This window comes from Hirundo rustica, chromosome 3 (assembly GCF_015227805.2).
Source record: "Hirundo rustica isolate bHirRus1 chromosome 3, bHirRus1.pri.v3, whole genome shotgun sequence".
In the NCBI taxonomy this organism is placed as follows: Eukaryota; Metazoa; Chordata; class Aves; order Passeriformes; family Hirundinidae; genus Hirundo; species Hirundo rustica.
The window spans coordinates 37,990,056-38,010,883 of NC_053452.1; the positions used below are offsets into that span (position 1 = coordinate 37,990,056).

General features: G+C 50.5%; 3 protein-coding genes across 7 annotated transcripts in view; 1 reads left to right on the top strand and 2 right to left on the bottom strand.

The window, feature by feature from the left end:
• Positions 1–140: 140 nt before the first annotated feature.
• YIPF3 (Yip1 domain family member 3) lies at positions 141–5,263 on the bottom strand. The gene is made up of 9 exons (XM_040058390.2): positions 5,129–5,263; positions 4,824–5,033; positions 4,635–4,741; positions 3,997–4,042; positions 3,611–3,703; positions 3,140–3,271; positions 2,510–2,623; positions 2,001–2,124; positions 141–645 (listed from the first exon to the last, which is right to left on the bottom strand). The coding sequence occupies exons 1-9, from the start codon at positions 5,210–5,212 to the stop codon at positions 524–526; spliced, it is 1,032 nt and encodes a 343-aa protein (XP_039914324.1). The 5' UTR covers positions 5,213–5,263; the 3' UTR covers positions 141–523.
• Positions 5,264–5,289: 26 nt separating this feature from the next.
• POLR1C (RNA polymerase I and III subunit C) lies at positions 5,290–8,558 on the top strand. Of its 2 annotated transcripts, none has more exons than XM_040058391.2 (9): positions 5,290–5,385; positions 5,468–5,539; positions 5,632–5,739; positions 6,270–6,402; positions 6,507–6,626; positions 6,834–6,986; positions 7,157–7,306; positions 7,812–7,928; positions 8,240–8,558. In XM_040058391.2, exons 1-9 carry the CDS (start codon positions 5,317–5,319, stop codon positions 8,356–8,358), a joined length of 1,041 nt encoding a protein of 346 aa, XP_039914325.1. In that variant the 5' UTR covers positions 5,290–5,316; the 3' UTR covers positions 8,359–8,558. The 2 variants fall into 2 exon arrangements, with proteins under 2 accessions (XP_039914325.1, XP_039914326.1); XM_040058392.2 differs by having other exon boundaries at positions 6,510–6,626; positions 8,240–8,537.
• A 948-nt stretch (positions 8,559–9,506) lies between these two features.
• Positions 9,507–20,828, bottom strand: part of XPO5 (exportin 5) — a 29,038-nt gene continuing 17,716 nt past the window's right edge. For all 4 annotated transcript variants that reach the window (XM_040057866.1, XM_040057865.2, XM_040057864.2 and 1 more), the window contains 12 exons: positions 17,968–18,068; positions 16,807–16,903; positions 16,145–16,281; positions 15,457–15,554; positions 14,961–15,007; positions 14,671–14,765; positions 13,752–13,814; positions 13,169–13,251; positions 12,343–12,450; positions 12,031–12,168; positions 11,717–11,881; positions 9,507–11,191 (listed from right to left, as the gene is read on the bottom strand). In XM_040057866.1, coding sequence (XP_039913800.1) covers positions 11,051–11,191; positions 11,717–11,881; positions 12,031–12,168; positions 12,343–12,450; positions 13,169–13,251; positions 13,752–13,814; positions 14,671–14,765; positions 14,961–15,007; positions 15,457–15,554; positions 16,145–16,281; positions 16,807–16,903; positions 17,968–18,068 — 1,273 coding nt within the window. In that variant the 3' untranslated portion in view covers positions 9,507–11,050. The remainder of the gene's footprint in view (positions 11,192–11,716; positions 11,882–12,030; positions 12,169–12,342; positions 12,451–13,168; positions 13,252–13,751; positions 13,815–14,670; positions 14,766–14,960; positions 15,008–15,456; positions 15,555–16,144; positions 16,282–16,806; positions 16,904–17,967; positions 18,069–20,828) is intronic.

Below are 20,828 nucleotides of genomic sequence, written 5' to 3' on the forward strand. Positions count from 1 at the left end.
CACGTGTCACAGAACAGCTGAAGAAGGACAGCAGAAATTGCAAAGAATCCTGCTTTGAGTCTAGGACAGGGCAGACGAAGGAGCAGAGACCCAACCACCACGCTCCCATGAGACAAGCAGGCTCAAGCATAAGACATCACTCAGCACCAACATCAATTTAATTCTTCCCTCTTCAGGACAGGAACAGGGCAGATACTCCTGGAGTTACATCAGCAAGCGGAAAGAGGGCTAAGGAACAAACTGTGCTGGGAAATCCCAGCTAAACATGCAGGCAACAGAACCACTCTACTCAAGACAGCCCAGACCTGGATGGGGGAAGAGTGTAGCTCTTCGGAGTCACTGAGGTGCAACTCACCTCCGCTGAGTCCGCTCAGCTGCCCAAACCATAACGGAGAGGACAGATCCAGGAAAACAAAACCAAGTTGTCTTCTTGCTGCTCTGTCCTGTTCCTAAGAGGCAGCAGGTTACCGTGGCCCTATGCAGCCCCAAAAGTAGTGAAGGAAGCAAGTCCAAGTCTGTAAAACTACAGGGTCAATGCAATGGCTTTGGCTGTTGTGTTCAGTACGGCATTGGAAACTACTGGAATGTCTCGGGCAACTCTCTGAAAAGGCGGCATGTTGGGTCCTTCCAACGTGTCCAGGATACCTGCAGAACAGAAAAAAGGGGAGAGAGGCAGGAGTTAGTACAGATGATAGCAGATGGCACATTTCTTCTTGCGTTTCTCTCTGTCCAGGTAGTGGTTGATGGTGGCAGGGCCCAAAACATGCAAAGCACTTGCAATGGGAGAAGACAACTAACCCCAAAGACTGAATAGGAGTAAATACTTCCATCCAAAGACCACAGGGTACACGTTAGAGCTTGTGCTTGGGGGCAGGAAAACTGCATGTTTCCAAGAGGAACAGAGATCCTTTTGCTTTGAGGGTGTCAGATTCAGTCCCCTGCCTTTCGACCCGCAGGTACGGCCAGAGGTGTTGCTTTGCTGAGGGAAATTGGTAAAATCCTGCTTCTACTTCATCCCAGCACAGACCTTGCTCTTAGATCAAGACTCTCTGCTTTCATCCTGTGATACACTTGCAGACTCACATCAGGAGCTGTAGCTGTATTGCAATATGGAGTTTTTGTCACTACAACGCAAACAGACCACGCTTGGCAGGAAATACACAGACCGACGCAAATGTTCTCAAGTCTCTGTCAAGTACCCTCTTAAGACTGATAATCAGTTTTGGAGTGCCTTGAGGAAAATTGCTTGGAGTATATTTTATTCTATTTCATCAGCCGAAGAGCTGCAGATCAGAACCTTTGCCACAAATTCAGGAAAGAACAAGATTTGTATCTAAGAGGACTTGTAATGCTATGTATAACCCCTAATTATGCAGATTTATCAGAAATATCACAAATGGGTCTGGCTGCCTAAACTCACAGAAGAAATTTGCAGAACTGTGTATTTAGGTATCTGTAAACTCTCTAGAGATAGGGTGGGAGAAGAGTTTTAGGTGGTGTTTTTTTTTTTTTTTTTAAGGAGGCTGAGATTTTGTTACATGCATGGCCTGGTTAACAGTACCAGCTGGGGAAGATACAGCTTCTGCAACCTGTGCTATACAATACAAGACAAAAAAAGATGTTAAACCAAGAAGGAAAAACACTTATGACACATTTCCTGATCAGCGAAAAGCAACCTGACTTCAACAATATTCAGGAAGGGGCTGGACATTTGCATGCAAGAAGAGTCAGTGCTGTTACACTTCACTTGTGGGAATAAGGGTCCTGTCTCACAAATCGGGTCTTAAGTGCTAAAACTCAGTGCACAGTAACTATCCCAATGTTTACCTGCTGCCCTACTCGAACAGCTTCTTCTAGAAAAGCTAGAGGTGGTCATTTTAGAGTTGGAAACTGGCACAGATGCCTAAAGGACAGATTCAAACTGTCCATCCATTCTCTCAGAAAAAACAACTTCCCTCCCCCCAGATCTAACAGGATGTCTTTATATCTCCCTTGCTTACCTTCTACCACCTTGTGATAAGCAAAGTGCAGATAGAGGAGGAAAAGCATATGCAGAGCAGCAAGAGTCCCACACAGGATGAGCCGCTGGGTATGTCCCACGGTGCGCGACACCAACACAGCAACCTAGGAGAGAGGAGGCCATCAGAGACAGGGCAGCTGCTACCTGAACCTCTGGGACTGCAGTCAGGAACACACAGAACAGGTTCTGTTTTGTGTAGGTGAACCTTGTCCAGCCTTGCCAAGAGGGCAGGATGCTCAGGCATGGCTCTCCACAGCAGCAAGGGCTATAAGGGAGTAAATGAACCTCCTGTAGCTGTTAGAATGGGTGGGGATATTAATCCAAGCAGCACCTCCATATACCAGTGGCCAAATCATGCAGGAGCATTATTTTCTCCACAGCAGTTTGGCTGTGAAATGAACCACCAGGCCAAGGAACAGAATGCAAACAACACTTCCCTCCCTATTTTTGTCCCAGGAAGAGGAGGAGCCCAGGCTGCCTGTCCCTTACCATTCGTAGTGTAGAGAGTCCACCAACAACCAACCAGAAGATATAGAAGAGGGAGTGGAAGTGGATGTTATAGGTGACAAAGAGAGTGATGCAGTGTCCGAAAAGACCGTAGCCCTGACAAAACAAAAACGTCCATGTTACAAGCACCAGTCCCACACAAAGGGCCATTGATCAAGAGCACAAACAGCCCATTCCTGCAACACTTCACCACGGCAAAGCCTCGCAATCCACTCATCCGCTGCTGAACAGTCAACCAGAACAGCAACTTTAACAGCAGCTCACACACAGACAATCTCTCTGACGGATTCACGGGCATGTCAGAGGCTGCGGCAGGGGAAACAGAGGAAAGATCCTCTAATCCCAGAGAAATTGGAGTCTCCCGGCTTTTTACCACCAGGTTCTCAAATCAGGAAGTGCAAAGCAGGAGACCTGCACAAAAGAACTGCCTCTTTGTACTATCGCTGTGCTTGGGATGGGGCAGGTCAGAAGAGCGTCCTGGAATTCCAGGTTGTCCCAGTGCAGTTACCTGGGACCAGCAGTTTAGAAAGACTTTTCCTGTTCTTTGGAAAGAGCTTGTTCTGGAACACCACACAACAGTATGCATCACAGGGCAGCTCCATGAGTACATACCAACAGTGACAGCATCTGCACCATTGTGATTTGGGCATTGCACAGATATGCCAGGAAATACATGAAAGACGAGACGCCCAGCCAGTAACCGAAGCAGGTGCCAATGGCTGTGCCCATCAGTGTGCCTTCCCTCTGTGGAGACAGTGTCAGGATGAGGAGAACTCAAAGGAGTGGTCTGCCAGCACCCAAACTGACCCCTGAGAATCCCAGACCCTTGGTAGGCATTATCAAATAGCTGGCCAGCAGTATTCAGGGGGCCACAGGACCTACACCCCAAGCTCTCCCAGCAGCAGAGTGTCAAGACTTTCCGGTACATCCTTCCTCCCAATCCCAAACCAACATCTTCAAATCAATCTGCTTTTTGGCAGGATGCTTATTCAGTTATAGAAGAGGTTTCCCCTCCTCTTCTAGTGTCACTACAGCAACCCAGAGCCCAGTCAAACCACCACTTATCACTGAAACTCGACCTACAATGATGGTGTCTGAGGTCTTCATTCCATGCAGAAGAATGGCCACCAGTGTGAAAACCAGCATGAGGGGTCCATACAGCTCGCCTGCAATCTTCTACAGGAGGATACAGGAGAGGGAAACTTTGGTTAGAGGCCTGAATATCAGGGTCCCTAGCACAGATGATGTGAGATGTGCACTGGATGGAGTTTACCACCCAGGTTATCACCTGAGGTTAGGTGACAGCACACTGAGGTTTGGAACAACCGTGGAAAGGAGCCACCAGCATTTTTAGGGAGAAGAACACCTAACAAACTCAGTCCTTAATAACATGGATTACTACAGTTTCACAAGGTGTCTGTGGGACAGTCACTTGGCCATGGAGTCTGATTCAGCAAAAGGGAACTCACCTGAGGGAAATTAATCATCTTCACAGGAATCATGGACTCCAGCAGTCTGCATCACAGGAAAGCAGGGAATGAAAACAGAAGCAGGAAGAACAACAGGATAGTTAACAAAATGCTTCATAAGTAAAAGATCCCATATACCTATTACTAGTGTTTGCTATTATGTTGACAGGCCTTGAGGGACAGAGGATTCTTTCTAAAGGGTGAGTCAAGGTCACTAAAGAAGGATAACCTTACTATCAGTGGGTTAACTTTGCTGAGGAGGGGCAGATTCAACGAAAATGTTTAGGGATCCACTCAGGGATGAGAGATCATTGGCAGAACAGCAGGAATGAAAGGTAACTTTCCTCATAAAGGCTCACAAAACTTTGCCTTGGTGGACACAACTGTGTTGCAAACCCAACAGAAGGCACATAAGGCAGCCCGGTATGAAAAGAGCCCCTTCTCCTGCCCTGACCAGCAACGCCAGGTGACAGGGCCCCCAGCCCAGCCACTGAGACGAGCGGGACAGGCACGATGTGCTTGCCCACACAAGAGTCTTCCCGCAGGGCTGGCGGCCACTCGCGCTGGCTGCCTCGGAGCTGACAGCCAGACTCCCGCAGGCACGGAGCGGCCGCACCCCCGCGCCGGGCGCTGCCCACCTGGCGCGCACTTGGACGGGCTCCACATCGAAGTAGGGCCGGAGGATGTCGATGTTGGCGTAGAGGCTGAAGGCCCTGGAGGCTTGTCTCTTCCCCGCCTGCCACATCTGCGGAGAGAAGGGAGCGGGCAGCGGCCGGGCGGGCCGGCAGGGACCCCGAGGCCGGGGGCGGCCGGGGGCCGGCGCTCACCTGGTCAGCGACCTGCCGGCCCAGCTGCCCCCGCAGCCCCTTCATGCCCAGGAACTCCCCGTCCTCATCCTCGCCGGCGCCCGCCTCGCCCTCCGCCTCCTCCTCCTCCTCCTCCTCCTTCATGCGCTGGTGCATCTCCCCCATGTCCTCGAAGCTGGAGCCCGACGTGTCGTCCATGTTCTCCATGTCGATGACGGCGGAGCCGCCACCCTGCGCCGGGGCAGACACGGTGTCAGCGCCCGCCGGGCCCGGCCCCGCAGCCTCCGGCCCCGGCCCCGCAGCCCCCGGCCCCGGCCCGGCCCCACCTGCATGTTGTCCTCGAAGCCGCCCCATTCGGCGGCGGCGGCGGCGCCGCTCCTGCCGCCGCCCGCCGCCCCCGGCGCGGCCATGGTGCCCGTCCCGGCCCCGCCGCGCTGGCCCGGATGGGCGGGAGCCGGATGTGACGGCGGCCGCGAGCGGCTCTCTGGGCCCGGGAGCACCGCCCATCGCCCCCATGGCGGCCCGGCGGAGCGTGGACGAGATGCGGGAGCGCGTGGTGCTGGGCGAGTTCGGCGTCCGCAACGTGAGCCAGCCCGGCGGGGCGGGGCGGGGGGCGGCCGGCGCCCGCAGCCCCTCACGGCCCCGCCCGTGCCCTCTGCTCGCAGGTCCACACCACCGACTTCCCCGGGAACTACCCCGGCTACGAGGACGCCTGGGACCAGCGGCGCTTCGAGGAGGTGGGTGAGCGGCGCCGGCGGCCGGGGTCGTCTGCGGGTGTGCGGGGTCGGGCCCCGCGGCCGGCCTGACCCGCCGTGCGCGGCTCCCGCAGGCGTTCCGCGTGGACGTGATCCGTGAGGAAGAGGACACCCTGGAGTTCGACATGGTGGGCATCGACGCCGCCATCGCCAACGCCTTCCGCCGCATCCTGCTCGCCGAGGTACTCCCGCTCCGGGGGTGCCCGCCTGGGGGTGCCGGCCTTAGACTTGCTTGACAGGGAGCGCGGAATGTCCAGCCTTGGGTCAGCCCCTGTGGACGGCTGCGGGTTTTGGAAGAGAAGCACGTGTTCCTTCTGCACGTGTGCCAGGAGCCCGAAGAGAATTAGGGCTTTAGCAGCATGAGCGATAAGGACCCTACTGGTCCTAGGGGTGCTGTTGGTAGCGTCTGCGGGTCAGCCTTTTCGACACAGTCGTGTTGCCAGCCCAACAGAAGCCACATAATGCTGCCAAGTACTAAAAGGTTGAGGATGCCCCAAAGCCCTTTCTCCTGCCCTTCACCTCTTGCAACTGATTGTTAAAAAACCACTGGGATGGGAGTAGATGGGGTGTAAGGGTATATTGCATAGCCTGATTTGGCAGAAATGCCACTCAAAATAGTCTGCATGGTAGTTATTTGTGGGAGAGCTGGATAATCTCTTGGCACGTCGTTCAACTGTTGTCTTAGGCTGACTTGATCTCTTGTCTCCCTGAGGTGCCAACGATGGCAGTAGAGAAGGTCTTTGTGTACAACAACACATCCATTGTGCAGGATGAAATTCTGGCCCATCGGTTGGGCCTCATCCCTATCCGAGCTGACCCTCGGCTCTTTGAGTACAGAAACCAAGGTGAGAGTCTTGGATAGAACGAAAATATTGAAGGATTCTCTCAAAGCAGGAAATCGGGGTCATGTAAACTGAGCAGAAGTGTGATTTCATGCGCTTCTTCCCAGGAGATCAGGAAGGCACTGAAATTGATACTCTGCAGTTTCAGCTGAAAATCAAATGCAGACGAAACCCTCAGGCTGCCAAGGAATCATCTGATCCTGATGAACTGTATTTCAATCATAAAGGTGAGATCTCTCCTAAAAATATCTGTTGTTTTTTTCTTTTTGGTCTTGGAAGACAGGGCTTGGGCTGTTTTCTCAGCTCTTTGTGCTCACAGGGTGAGTTGATTCCATTCTACTTTTTAGACTTACTTTTGCTGTCTCCAGTCCTGTACAGGTGAGTGATGTGCTTTGAGGCGGCAGCTGGCTGATGCTTGTGGCTTCTCTTTGCAGTGTACAGTAAACACATGACCTGGGTGCCCTTGGGGAATCAGACAGACCTTTTTCCAGATGCTGACTTCCGACCTGTTCACGACGACATTCTCATTGCACTGTTGCGACCTGGACAGGAAATAGATGTGCTTATGCACTGTGTCAAGGGTATAGGTGAGTCGTGGCTCCTGGGGCAGCGGGACTGGGAATGTGAGTGCTTGGGCTAGGGCACTGCGGTGTGATGGGCAAGGGTGGAGGACTGACTTTTCCCCTGCAACTTGAGGCCCCAGCATCCTTGTTCCCTGAGGCCTGCTCTCATCCTTGACTCTTAACTCTTTGTACAGGTAAGGATCATGCCAAGTTTTCTCCTGTGGCCACAGCCAGTTATCGACTGCTTCCTGACATTACTCTCCTGCAACCTGTTGAGGATGAGGCAGCTGAGAAGTTGCAAAAGTGCTTTTCCCCTGGGGTCATTGAGATCCAGAATATCAATGGTACGTTTTTTCCTGTGCTAAGTGCCTTGTTCCTTGCAGGCTTTAGTAGAGACCGACTGGAGGTTAGAGCCAAACTTCAGAGAGACAAAACCACATTGTGATGGTGCCTTGCTGATCGATGGCTCATGCTCTTCTGAGCCTGGTTTTATGGATGAGTGGCTGCCACGTGCAGGTGTGTTGGGTGATGTCCTTGAAATGCATTGGATACTTGTCCAGAGCTCTGCAGCTGCTGACTGCAGCTTCCACTGCTGTTCAGTTGTGATGCTGGGTAGTGAGCTTGCTCTTTGCAGCAGCTGTCTGGAGATTCTTGTGTGCACGTAGGCTTCATGTGTGGGTTTTTCTGCTAGGTTGGAGTTTCATGTTGGGTACGTGCTCTTTCTTTATACTGGTGTCTTCTCTGCCTTTGGTGAAGGGGGGGTGCCTGTTTTAGGTAAGCATATGCTGTGGCCGTAAGGTACTCACTCACCTGCTGCAGTCTGCCCATCTCGTTTCATCTTCCCTGTAGGAAAAAAGGTGGCAAGAGTAGCCAATGCACGGCTGGACACATTCAGCAGAGAAGTTTTCCGACACGAGGGTCTGAAAAACCTCGTGCGCCTGGCAAGAGTACGGAATCATTACATCTGTAAGTGCCCCGTTTTCCAGAGTCCTGACACGGTTTGTGTGAACAAGCGGCGAGTGGCCAGCATGGGTGGCTGGCTCTGTGCCTCTCCCCACCCTCAACATCCATACCTTCAGAATGCAGTGGGTAACTACTTGCTTTGGGATTGAATCTGCTGGTGCTTCCTGCTGGCAGAGGTAGCCGCTTCTTGGCTGTGAAGATGCGGCTTGTTGCAGTGAGGTGTCAGGGAAGGTGAGGGGCAGAAGCACGGAGCCAGGCGCGTGGAGGCTGAGGCCGCCTCGTGGCTGTGCTGACTTGTGTCTGTGTCTGTGCAGTTTCAGTGGAGTCGACGGGTATCTTGCCTCCAGATGTGCTGGTGAGTGAAGCCATCAAGATCCTGATGGGAAAGTGTCAGCGCTTCCTCAATGAGCTGGACTCTGTGCCTATGGAGTGACCAGGCTGCAGCTGGGAAAGCAGAAACCTGCACTGCTGCTCTGGGCTTCCTGCACCCGCTTCTAGGGGAATTCCTCCTCCATAGGCAGGAGGCTCGATGGGGGCTTGCTAAGAGTCCAGGGACTATCTCTTTGGATTTGTCTATTGGTAATGAGCCTCAGTGAGGAGATGCACTAAAATAAAGGCTTTGGTTTTTTTAAAAGCTGTCTCCTGTGCCATTCACAACTGTGAAACCATAGTAGTGGAGAAGGTGGCAGCAGGTCTAAAGATGAGTAGCAGCAGGTCTAAAGATGATTAACAGCAGTTATTTTAGATGGTATGCAGTGAGTGAGGAGGACTGATAGGGCATAGTATTAAAACACTTCAGGGCAGACCAGTGAGGTTTAGCGAGGCTTTAACTGAATGTTAGATACTTTTTACGGGGGTGGAAGTAAGTTGTCGCAGGTTGCCCAGAGGTGTGAATGCCCCATCCCTGGAAGTGTTCAAGGCCAGGTTAGATGGGGCATTGAGCAACATGGTTGAGTGGTAAACGGTTGAAAATGTCTGGCAGTATTGGTGTGTCCCGGCTGCTGAAGTCAATCCACACTATGGTGCTAGACTTTAGCAAGTAAGTGGAATGAAATTTCTGTTTCCTTGGGGTAGAGTAGAGTGCAAACATCCTGTTAGGGTGGATCTGCTGTAGGGAGGAGGTACAGTTGGCATCCTGGCTCCAGTCCCAACCTGTCCTATGCCATGCTGCAGACCCAGGCACATGCTGCATGTACATATCACATGTTTATCCATCCATCCATCCATCCATCTATACTTCTCTGTGCTATTACTTCACATGGAACAGACTTAAACAGCCTAAGGGTTTTGCTTTGACAACACATCCCCCTCAAGCTGTAAGCTGGGACCTAGAATTAAAATAAACTAGCAGTGAGTGACAAATAAATACTTTAAAAATGCAACTTCCCCCTCAATTAAACGATATAGTCTGGAATGGTTCATCCCCTCCCTGACAGTGTATTCACCACCAGCAAAGGTGCCACCTTTTGGGTAGGTGGAATAAGAACTGCTGAGAAGTCTCCAGGCAGACAGTCTGGCCAGATCAGAGGCCTCAGATCCTACTGACATAGAGAAAAGAAAAATGAAACATGACACCACGTGTATGAAACTGAAATAGCTTTACTGACATTCAGGTGTAACACAACCAGTTCAGAGACAGCTTCGGATTTAAACATTCCTACAAAAAAGGTTTAAAATCCATTTTACAAAAACCCCTTGTGTCTAGCATGAAGTCACAGAATGTTAAAAATATCACAACACAATAAATACACCCAGCCTTTGCTAGAGCCAGGAGCCATGTTATCTCAGAGGTTAAAAAAGTTTGAGGCTAGGAAGAAAGTGGAGGGTGCTGGTGGAACAGCAGGGGCAGGAGAGTGAGTGGATGCCCAAGGCCTGCTCTTCCTATCTGCACTCCCACACCTCCCAACCCCAGCCTTTTCCTCCAGTCTGTCCATGTGGAGACACCACTTCTCCAGCTACCACAGTTTATTACTTGTTGTGTCTCCTGGATTGCAAAACTGCCAGCTAGCTCTGGACAGACCCTCGCAGCTCCTGTGCTAACTCTAGGATAGATTGTGTAGTATTTGTCATGTAAGAAGAACCAGCTTTGCAGACTGGAGTGGCTTCATTAGAGTCCCACCACATCTAAAACCCAGTTTCTGACCTGCCTCCCCCCTGTAAACTGCAGTGTGAAGCCTGCCCCACCATGCAATTCTCTGAGAAGTACCAGACTGGGTTAAAAGTGGGGCTATTGTCACCTCCACTGCAAGAGGGTGAGGAGATCCTTTCTGGATTGCAGGTGCTTCAGCTATTGGTCCAGATTTTATTTACCCTGCGCTGGCCAAGTTCTAGTCTACAGGGCATGATAAAATGAAAAAAAAAAAAATTAAAAAAATATGTCCTGCTCCCCCTGAGAGATGCCCAAGAAAGGCTGGCACAAAGTAAAAGCCTTCCATTTGGCTCTGGGTAGAACAAGCTATATGATCATATCTATACATATATATGTATATATATGACAGTGTCTGCCTCTTTCTAGAGAGCAGTTGCACCTTAGAAAGGCTGATCTCACAGGAGATCCTAGAGCACTGCTAGGCTTCCTGGCACGCAGCCCTCAGCCCGAGGCTTAGCATTCTGGAGGGAAACAGATTCAGCAGAATTCCAGTCTGCTAGGGACAAGTGCTGATAAGCATGACAGGAGTGTCCGATGTGTTCCCTACGAAGCCTGGCTACTAGCACCCAGAGGAAGATTAGGGTAGCCCCTTTTCACATGGCACACTACTCTGCCTTTTGCACTAATCCTAAACCCCAAGGGATGAAGAGGTGGAGCAAGAGTGACCCGAGGCTACAAGACGATCAGGCTTTACCCTAAAGAGGTCTATGGACTCAGCTGCCACCTTGCAGAGAAGCAGAGGTCTAAAGATGCTCATCCAGTGGAGGGGAAGGAGTCAGGGGAAGAGCTTAATATTGACTGGTTCAAATGCCACTGCAGGCCCCATCCCAGTGTATGGAAGAGAAGGGACGGGACCCGTAAGGGGCTTTATTCAGACGAATGCTTGTGGAGGCGGTGACGAGGAGAATCTAATGTGCTTACTATGAGTAGAGACAAATCATAAGGTAGGGGAGGAGATGGTTGCAGCATCCCAGGCTCAGGGTTCAAAGAGTACATTGAAGCCCTCTCCATCCTCGTTTTCTAGCACATCTGTCTCCAGTGATGGCTTCACCTTTTTGAAGAGAGATGGAAGGTTCCGGATATGAACCTCCTTGCGGAACTGCTCCCCGATGGGCTTCTGCAGAGGACAGACAGGCAGGCACCAGTCATTAGTGTCTTTACACCCCCACTCAGCTCAGGGGCAGCTTGCTTGCACATCAGAGGCAGACCCCAGGTTCTGAGCAATCCCCAGGCCCAGACCCTGTGCTTGCATTTTGAGGAATTTTAGGCCTGGCCTTTCTCAAGTGCCAGGGCACTGAGGTAACTTTTAGAATACCAGCTCCTCAGCTCCTTACTCAGTGTCAAAGGCTCCGCCACCACCATCCTCACAGGAGTCCAATGCCCACCCAGCAGCTTCAATCAAACATTTTAACATCCTGTCTCCCCAGACACCCTTGTGCAAGGTACCCGCTGCACCTCAGTGAGAGGCCACTGCTGGAGGGGCTGCTCGGTCTGCTGAACCTCCAGGCTGAAGAGAGGCAGAACCAACACTAAGAACATGCTACAACAGCTTCCTGGCTGGGGAGGGGGTGGCTGATGAGAGGAGATGGGCATCCCTTCTGCATCCTACAGCTGTGAAATTTTCCTCCAGGATATCACTTACCCCAATGCAACCTGAGATGAGGCGCTTGAAGTGATCCTTCCGGCGCTTGTCTGCCACTTTCTGCAGTGTTGGGTTGAGAAGCTTTGAATCAAACTGCTCCAAAGAGTCCAGCTGGATGTCAGGGATCTGCTCCATCACTGCCTTCAGCTCACCATAGCGAGGGCGCTGCATGGAAAGTACCATTAACACAGCTCTGCTGGAGTAACAGCCTTGCCCTCCTTGGGGGCCACTGACTCCTCGGCCCCCTACCCACTGGGTATGGCACTAGCTTTCACCATTCCCCTCACACTGGGACGAAGAACAGAATTTCTCACCAAGGCCTCGTAGATCTGGAAAGCCAGGTGGACAAGAGCTGCCATGCAGCCATCGTGCTGCCCATGTACCTGTAAGCCCTTCAGCACACTTGTGAAAAACCAGGACACAGCATCGGGAAGGAGGTTTCCTGGAAGCACCTGGGGAAGAAGCACTGTCAGCACTGAAGCAAGACACTGTTACATAACCACCTTTCTGCAGCAGCTTGCTCTCCCTGAGGGAGAAGGTGCCCAGGGAAGAAGCAGCCACGCTTCTCACAACAGCTTCCTCTTCCAACCCTGCCAGAACTAATCCCTTCCTCCTCCCAGAGGTACCTGTTTGAGCAGTGGCCAGCAAAGCTGTGTTGTGGTTCTTTGGCAGGACAAGGTGTCCTTCCAGGACAGGGAGGTGTAGGCAGTGATCAGCACTGCAGTGCAAACATCCTGAAAAGGAGTCAAGAGAGGAAAACCAGTCAGAGGAACTTTCTGGCATTCAAACCTGACGGGAGCCAAGAAGCAATCCTGAGAACCTGCAGGAGCTTCTGAGAATCCTGCATCTTCCTGTTGCTCCAGTGTGAGGTGTTCACGCAGTGTGCACCATCACAACCACGAGGGATCAGTGTTAAGGTAACCTGCTCCCTTCATTTCCCTGGGAAAGACCCTGCAGCACTTAAGGACCTCCTTGCAGCTGCTACTCTCAAGTCACTGCAAAAGCTTCTACAAGAGCTTCTGAGGCATCCACAGCAGAGAGTACAGAAATAATGAGATAAAGGTACTCTGCACAATGGGTGGTATCAGCACTGTGGCTCCTGTATCACCTCAGGCAGATTTTACAGAAAAAGAAATCTGGATGAAGTCCTTCCTCCTGAAGACTGGGGCTCAGGATGAAGGCAGAGCCAGGGAGCATCCTGGGGGCTGAATGCCCAGGGCCTCTTCCCCAGAAAGGCTGGAGCTCTGTAGCTGTGTGTTATAACTGGATCCTAACCCCCATTTGCTTTATGGCTTCTGCAAGTCCCTGAAAATCTGTGCATATTCCCAAGAGGTGATTCCCACATGGGGAACATTCCAGCAGCCCAGACCTCTGCAGCAGTGTCTGGCTGCAGAGCAGACAAGTGTGACAAAGAGTACAGGGAAAGGATGGTGACAGAGCACAGACTCTTACCTCTTGCTTCATCAGACACTTGCCGAGCTCGGTGAGCTCTGCGTTGGCAGGGGGAGTCACCTCCGTGGCCATCGCCTCATCATCTGCAGAGCAAAGGCTGCGCTGTGAACCTGGCCTCCCAAGGACTGAGGGGGACACAGGGAGGCTGCAAGAGCTAAGCTGGGAGCCAGGAGACAGCACACAGCATCAGTGTCCTGGCACAGCTCACCCAGAACATCTCTTTTCAAGCAAAAAGCACCCACCCTTTGTGGGGCAGGAGGGGCATGCAACTGGCTACCTTCAGCTCTTGGGAAACTGTTCATATGCCCCTCTGCTCCTCAGCCCACTTCTCAGAACCTTAAGAACCAGCTGCTGCTCCAATGTGCCACCTGTGAGCCCTACGGCACATTAGTTTCCAGGCTAGATTGTTTTTTTCTGTGGCTCCCAGACGTGCTGGGCAGGACGGAGCTGAAGGCTTCTTACCAAAGCTATGCCCCTGACACAGAACTTCCAGCATCAGCCCAGCCTCCCCCTCAAGAAACAGGAAAGGAACAGCATTTGTATACACCAAGGGCAGGAAAAGCAAAGGTAGGCATTTACTTACCATCTCCATCTACAGCAGCAGTAGTGTTCTGTTCAACACCTCTCTTCGAAACACAGCAAACAGCTGCAAAAACAGTTGCAGGTCAGAGGAGCAGAAAAGGGAAGATGCTACTGCAGAACGTGCAGAGATTATCCTACAGACTCTGAGGGGCTCGCAGCTGCTTCAACTTCCCCAGCTCTTACAGGGAATCTGAAGAATCAGAAAGCCCCGTATAAAAGCTCAATACTGCACTACCTGGAAGGCTGTAACACCGCACTCACAGCACCTTCCCAAAGTGGAACCTGCTGCACAGTGGTTGCTTCCTACTACTGAGAACCAGGAATGTTCAAAATCATCTGAAGCCCATAACCCAAGAAGAACACTGATTTAAAGCAAAAAGGCCAGTCAAGAAAGGAGATAGAAGATTGGGATCTGTAATCTCTGTGGAATCAATTTCCCCAGCCTCCCTGCACAAAACCATGCTGACACAAAACTGATGCTGGAGAAGGGGAACGCAAGGGAGACCGTTTTGGGGGAGGGACTCTTCCCTTATATCTGGTTAGAGACATGGCAATTACCAGCAAGAAAACTGCTCTACACTTGGCTTTTCCACAAATCCATGTCCCATACTGGATTCCAAAGCACAGAATGGGAGAACCCAATTCCCTGTAGGACTGGATTCTTACAGGAATGGTGCCAAAACCATGGAGCCCTAAAAGCTAACAAAAGGAAGAAATCGCTCTTCTGAAAGTTTTAGATTATCTCCCACTAGGCTTTAGCTAAGATTTTGGCTGGGCTGTCTCACATCTGCCTTCCCACAGTTATGTTATATACTACTGATGGTTATAATTAGGTTTTACTGCACACTGGGAATTCCTGTTGTCCTCTCCAGGGAAAACTTCCCACATATCTCAGGTGACCTAGCCTGATTTTCACTTACTGGCGAGATCCATGACTTCTCGAGTCAGCAGCCTGACCAGCTGTTCCTCAAGCATCTCCTGAGACTCGGGGCTGTCATCTGCAGCATCATCCTCACTGAGGAGAACATGTTTTAGTCTGACAGGAGCCAATGTCTTCAAGTACCCTCTCTGCCCAAACACAGGGAATGAGTCACCACTGTGTCGTCCAGCCCTTGCTGGCACGGCTCTTCCTGGGCAAAGGGCCACAAAAAAGACCAAACCTCCATCCCACTCCCCATTTCCCTCTCTGTACCAAGGGGTGGAAGCTTACCAGAGCATGCTTCGCTGGTTGATCACCTGCCATTTCTGGGACAACCTCTGTTCAAGACAAAAGGAAAGAATTAAATCTGGAGACAATGCATGGAGACCCAAGCAATAGCTGCTGGCAGAAGCACAAGAGCTGTAAATACAGCTCTCACACCAAGACCCATTTTGAGCAGCAGGAGAACTGGTACCAAGTGTGTTGGAATGTGAATGATCTATCATGAAAATGAGAGGACACAGGGAAAAAAACCATAAGGGAACCTAAAAAGTCTCAGGGCTGCAGGCTGAAGAGTTCATGTCCACAGGTTTGAACTCACAGCAAGGGGTGCTGTGCAACAGCCAGGGTTCAGTGAACTTTGAAGCCCCGCCTAAACATCATCAAAATCATTAAGCATCGAGGCTCTGCCTGGCTCTGTAGAAACAGACATTCCCACATGTTGCTGCCAGCTGCTACAGGGAGTCAGGGCTGTCAAGGAACAGGCACTGAACCAGTGTGCTCTTACCATGTGCAGATAGGTGAAGAGTGGTCCCAGCATGGGGCAGACAAGGGTTTCGTAGTATTCTGAGGGGCAGGAAAGTACCAAGGGCTTCACAAACACACCTGCACGGACCAGTTAAGGAAGAGAGCCAACGCATAAGGCCAGATGCTAGGGAGACTGCAGCACAGTGCCCAAGCCAGCCCATCCCACTGGGAGGCCAAGGGACTGACACCTGGAAGCCCACCTTCCCACAGACCTGAATTAACAAGTGGCCTCTCAGGAACATCAGTTATCCAGCTCTTTCCCCTGACAGTTCAGCTGAGAAAGTTAAGGGTGCTTAGCACCCATTTCCTAGCTGTGAGACCGAATGTCCAGCCCTGGAAAGTAGGCTGGGGAACTCACACGATCTCCCAGAGAAGCACATCCTAATGGCAAGCTCCTCACTATCCAAGCCCCCTTGCCCCTCAGAAGGCACCACTCACTTCTCACAGTGCCTCCAGAACCGCACAAATCTTTTGCATTTATTCTGACCCCACGCACTGCTCTTTCTGCCTGTACCCTCCTAGGCTCACACCTCATCCATACCAGGTGCATCCCTCTGTTTACCTCCTCAATCACCCTTCTTTGTCTTGGCCACACTGAAAACAATACGGGGTTTAAATTTATGTCTTCAGAGCCTCCCAAGCTGGCTGAGACAGGGATGGAAGGATACGGAGCATGGGACGCAGTCTGTAATCAGGAATGTTGTTGAGGTTGTTGAAAGCAGAGCTGAGGAGCTGGGTGGCGAGACCCTCCACGGTGTAGAAATCCTGTTGCATGGAGGGGCCTGCATTTCCCAGGATGTGAAAACTTCAACAAAAAACAAGTTAGTTACAAGTCTGCTGGGTAACAAGTAGCACGTCTCTGATCTGCAAAGGCGACAAGTACTATCATCTTGAGACTGCACAGTTGTCACATCCCTAAACAAATACTACAGAGCAATTTTAGCACTGTATTTTTTTCCTTTTTTCTGGGATACCTGCAGAGGGACGATGAATTAAGCATTTAAGCACTACAAGGTACTTCCAAGCACTGATGTACCCTGGCACATAACTAGAAGTGGCAAAAGAGACAAACTAGATCAGGATATCAGGTAAGCGCTCCAATCTGACTGCCTAACTGCAGAAGAGCTAAAAGCAGATCCCCATTGTGAGGTACCTTTTCCGGACCATTCCATGTCTGTGTGCCAGGTTATAACCACTGAATATAGACAACCACTGCAGCCTGTACTTGGACATTACAGGACACAGCTCATATCAAAAGTCAGGACCCCACAATAACCTACTGCTCTGGCTGTGCAGTGCTGGATTGTGGTGAGAGTTGTGGTGTTCTTACCAGTTGTCGTAGAGGGTACAAAAGAAACCCTGCATCCTTTCTAAGACTGTTTTGTAAACAGGAGAGTCATAAAGCTCCAGCAGAGGCTGAGGGAGACCTGTGGGGAGGAATAAGCTTCAGTTACACTAATGAGAGAGCATGGTGCACCCTCAGAGCAGGCCCCAGCCAGCTTCACAGCAGCAAGGGAAGCTCTTGGCAAATAGGAAATGGTGCAGTAACCCTGGAGCAGAAGTTCTTTACTTCTCTGAAGTAAAACTTTCTTGAGCTATCAGGGGTCACAGCTACAGCTGGTCTGAAGCTCTACAGACAGATCTGGCCATAACAAGAAACCCAATTCTGCTAGCCTAGTTAGTTAAAGAATAGATGTAAACAAGCCCCAGGTGAGCCAATGATAGATTAGATTCAAACTCAAACAGGGGCCCCCTGTCAATCCCATTCCACCCTGAATGCAGACATCTAGCTGCCCAGTGAGCTGCGTGATGCTGAGACCTCGACCAGTCGGGTGTTCAAGCACAGGAATTTTTAACCCCCAATAAAAGAGGGCACCCATGATTAAATGCTGGCTGTTGTTGCACAACCTTTGGTGTGCCCTGTTGTGTGCCTGTCTCCAAAACTGTGCCCCCTACACAACAGTGAGAACCCAGTCAATAGCAAAGCTGATGGCTGTTGTAGCTCCTCTAATAGCTCATCCCCTCAGGTTTGTTTTCTCTGCCAGGATACAAGCTACTGTCAAACTACAGTGTCAAAAAGCTTAGAGTACAGATCAAGACAGACAGAGTTTTCAAAGTCACAGAAAACGGGTAAAGGAAGCATGTCCTCATCTTATAGATGCACTCATTCTACTCAAAGGCAGACAATTACAGCACCCTCCAGCCTCTGCAGCCTGAAATGCCATGCTGCAGAGACCACCATCATCCCACAAGATGGGCTAAGCAGTTTGGTAGCGTGCCCTTCAATGCTTGCAGAAGAAACCAACATGTCTGAGACAAATAACTTATTTAACGTCTTAGTTTCAGCCAGTTCAAATCACAGCTGAGCTGCAAATACTATGAAGAAACTGGTCCTCCAGTCCTATTTCACTTCCACTGTTATGGACAAATCACTAACTCAAATATCTCTAAGTATCTGCCCACACATTCCTCCTTAAGAGAAACCTCTTACCTAGAATGGCATTCTTCTCCACCTCCAGCATGTCCAAGGCCTTGGCAAATGTATCCCCCAGCCTAGCCACCATCTCTGGCATGTAGAGGTTGTTGTGAGTCCTGAAACAGAAGAGCACTTGGTTTATACTCACGTAAGTCAACCTCTTTTTGCCCTTGACAGTGGAATCCTCTCCTTCAGCTTTGGACAGCTCTTCTGAGGCAGATGATGAGGAAGGTGAGACCATGCATATATGCATGGGATCCCCCTTCCCCACCTGCAAAAATACTGGGGAAGCTGACCCAACAGAGACATGGAGTGACTCCACCTCATGTCCTGAATCTCCTGGCTGCCCTTTTCATTTATTTCAGTTCATCCCACCCCTTGCAAGCACTGGCAGTAAAAACTCTCAGCAATTCTTCAGATGATGGTTGGAACAACTTATTAGCTCGGCCAAAGGAATCAGAGAATGCATTTTTAAAACTAACAAGACATTATTTCTGTTGTCTCAAAAGATCTTCTGCACCTAAGGCCCCTGCAGAGGGAGGGGCTGTTTCAGCTCCAAAATGCACACACTGCCCCTCAGGGATGGGTCACAGTCCCCAGAATGGCAGGTGGCATTGGAGGCACTCTAGTGAGAACATCAGTCTGATCAGATGTTACACATGGCAGGCACAAGTGGACAACACATCCAGCTGGGAACAATAATTGTGTATCATAGGAAGTGGCCACTGTCAGCTGTCTGCAAGGGACACCAATTTAGCCGTGGGTGGCTGCTTCTTGCCATCCAGGCCAGAATGGGTCCCCTCTTAGCCAGGGTACTGACACTCAGAGCTGGACTCGGCAGGGGTGTCTCTCTCACCTACCTCTCTCCTTTGAGACCTCAGACCTCCACTCTGGGTGTCGCCAGCTGCACACAGCAAAATCCTGCAGCCTCCTCCAAAACTGCAATGCCATTGTACCTGCTGCTAGAGGTGATCAAGGGCAACTCAGTATCTCCCCCTCGAGCAGTGTTTCCCAAAGCAGGGGGTACATGGAAATGGCTGGGGGAAGAGAGGGTGGACAGACCTCAGGATGTCCTCCAGAATCTCAGCTTTCACTAATGTATTAATTGTTGTTTTTTGGGGTTTGTTTCTAGGTCTACGTTCATAATTCTGGCAACCCTGCTGCAACGATGTCTGCCTGCATCTGCAGAAAGCTCCAAACCCGCAACTATCCCGTTTTTCTCTCCAAGTGTTAAATAATTCCCTGCTCACTGCACGCGAGGAAGGCAAATACGTGAACTTCCTAAGAAAGAGCTACACAAATGACTTCTTAATGACTCATACTCTCATTCTGGGTTAGATCTAACACCACGCAACAGGCCTCAAAGGGGCACAAGCTGGTTCTGCTTTGCCAAGAAGGGCCAGGGAACAGCCCAGCTTCCACAGTGGTAATGTTGCCCCACTGACCCAAAAAGCTGTACATTTCTGCTTGAGGCTATCCTGAAACCTAGTCGCTAAAATAGTATGTATGTCTCCTGCCCACACCATGCCAGTGCTGGCTTTGCCTCACGCTGGGCAGAAGGCTAGTGGGGCACATGCAAGGAATTGTGGAATGCAAAGGTGAATCCTGAAATCACACTGCGTGCACTCCAGCAGGACAGGCCAGGCAGTCATATCCTGAAGGTGTGGTCATGGTCCTTAGCTGTTTCAGGGTCTTTGAAGCATTTTCTTAAGTCTGAGAGTTGGGAGGTAGATGTTCACTTACAGGGCAAGCTCTCTCAATACTTTAGCAAGTTCCCAGTGGGAATGGAGAGGAAATGGTCAACCACCCACTCCCCATGGGAGTTAAAAAGGCATCCAACAGCCCACAGGTATGATGATGTAGCCCCTAGGCATGTTCCAGCTGAGACTTATCAGCACTCCTGGGCACCCACACACAGCAAAAGAGTAGACCTGATTTCAAGAGACATTTATGCTTTAGAAAAGACAAGCAAAGGATATGGCAGGACTTGGGGAATTTTCAATGATGGTCACAGCTCTGCTAGAAAGAGTATCTAATGCCTAGAGAGAAGGGCTTGTAAACCAGAAGATGAGTCCTTTAGGACAGTCCATGACTGAAGAAACTTCTTCCAAAGGTGGAGCTGTCTACAATGAAAATGCCTACAGCATCCATGTTTACCCAAGAATTCTTTCACCAGCATTAATGCTTTGGCAATGTCAGCATCGCGTCATCAGGGGTTCCAAAAAAGCCTTTGTCTAAGCGAAGCATTTGCTGAGCCTGAGCCCTGAATTTGAAACAAAGCATGAGCAAATCCCAGCACAATATAAAGGCTCTGCACCCATCACATCATGCAGCTACTGACTGCAGAAACACCAAGGTGGCTGAAAATCACGATTTGGGTTTAAATTTATGAGTGAACATTTTAAGCCAGAAGCTAGAAAACACCTAAATGAAACAAGGTACCAGAGAGGACAGGAGAATCATTACTCTGAAAACTGCAAGCAGTGATTAATAAAGCAACCTCAAAATAATTCATTAAATATAGCTACCAACACAGAGACAAATAGAGGTAGGTACATTAAGATGCCACTACCTTATTTTTCCTACCTGGACTACCTCATTCTTCTCAGTTCTTTGATCTCACCCATGACCTACCTTCAAGCTATCTACCACCCTAGCAAAGACTCAACAGCTTAACAGCTTCATTGTTTCTGTCTGCTAACACAGCAGCAGAATGCCACACATGATCCAGAGAGCCGTGGACTCACATGCTCAGCCTGAAACCCCCTCTGTTAGCACACTGGTGCCTGACTTGGTGCTCAGTTCAGCTGCTCAGCAGGATCCATGCTACTGCTACCTGCAGATCTGCTCACACAGAAACCAACACAGCCTGCAGG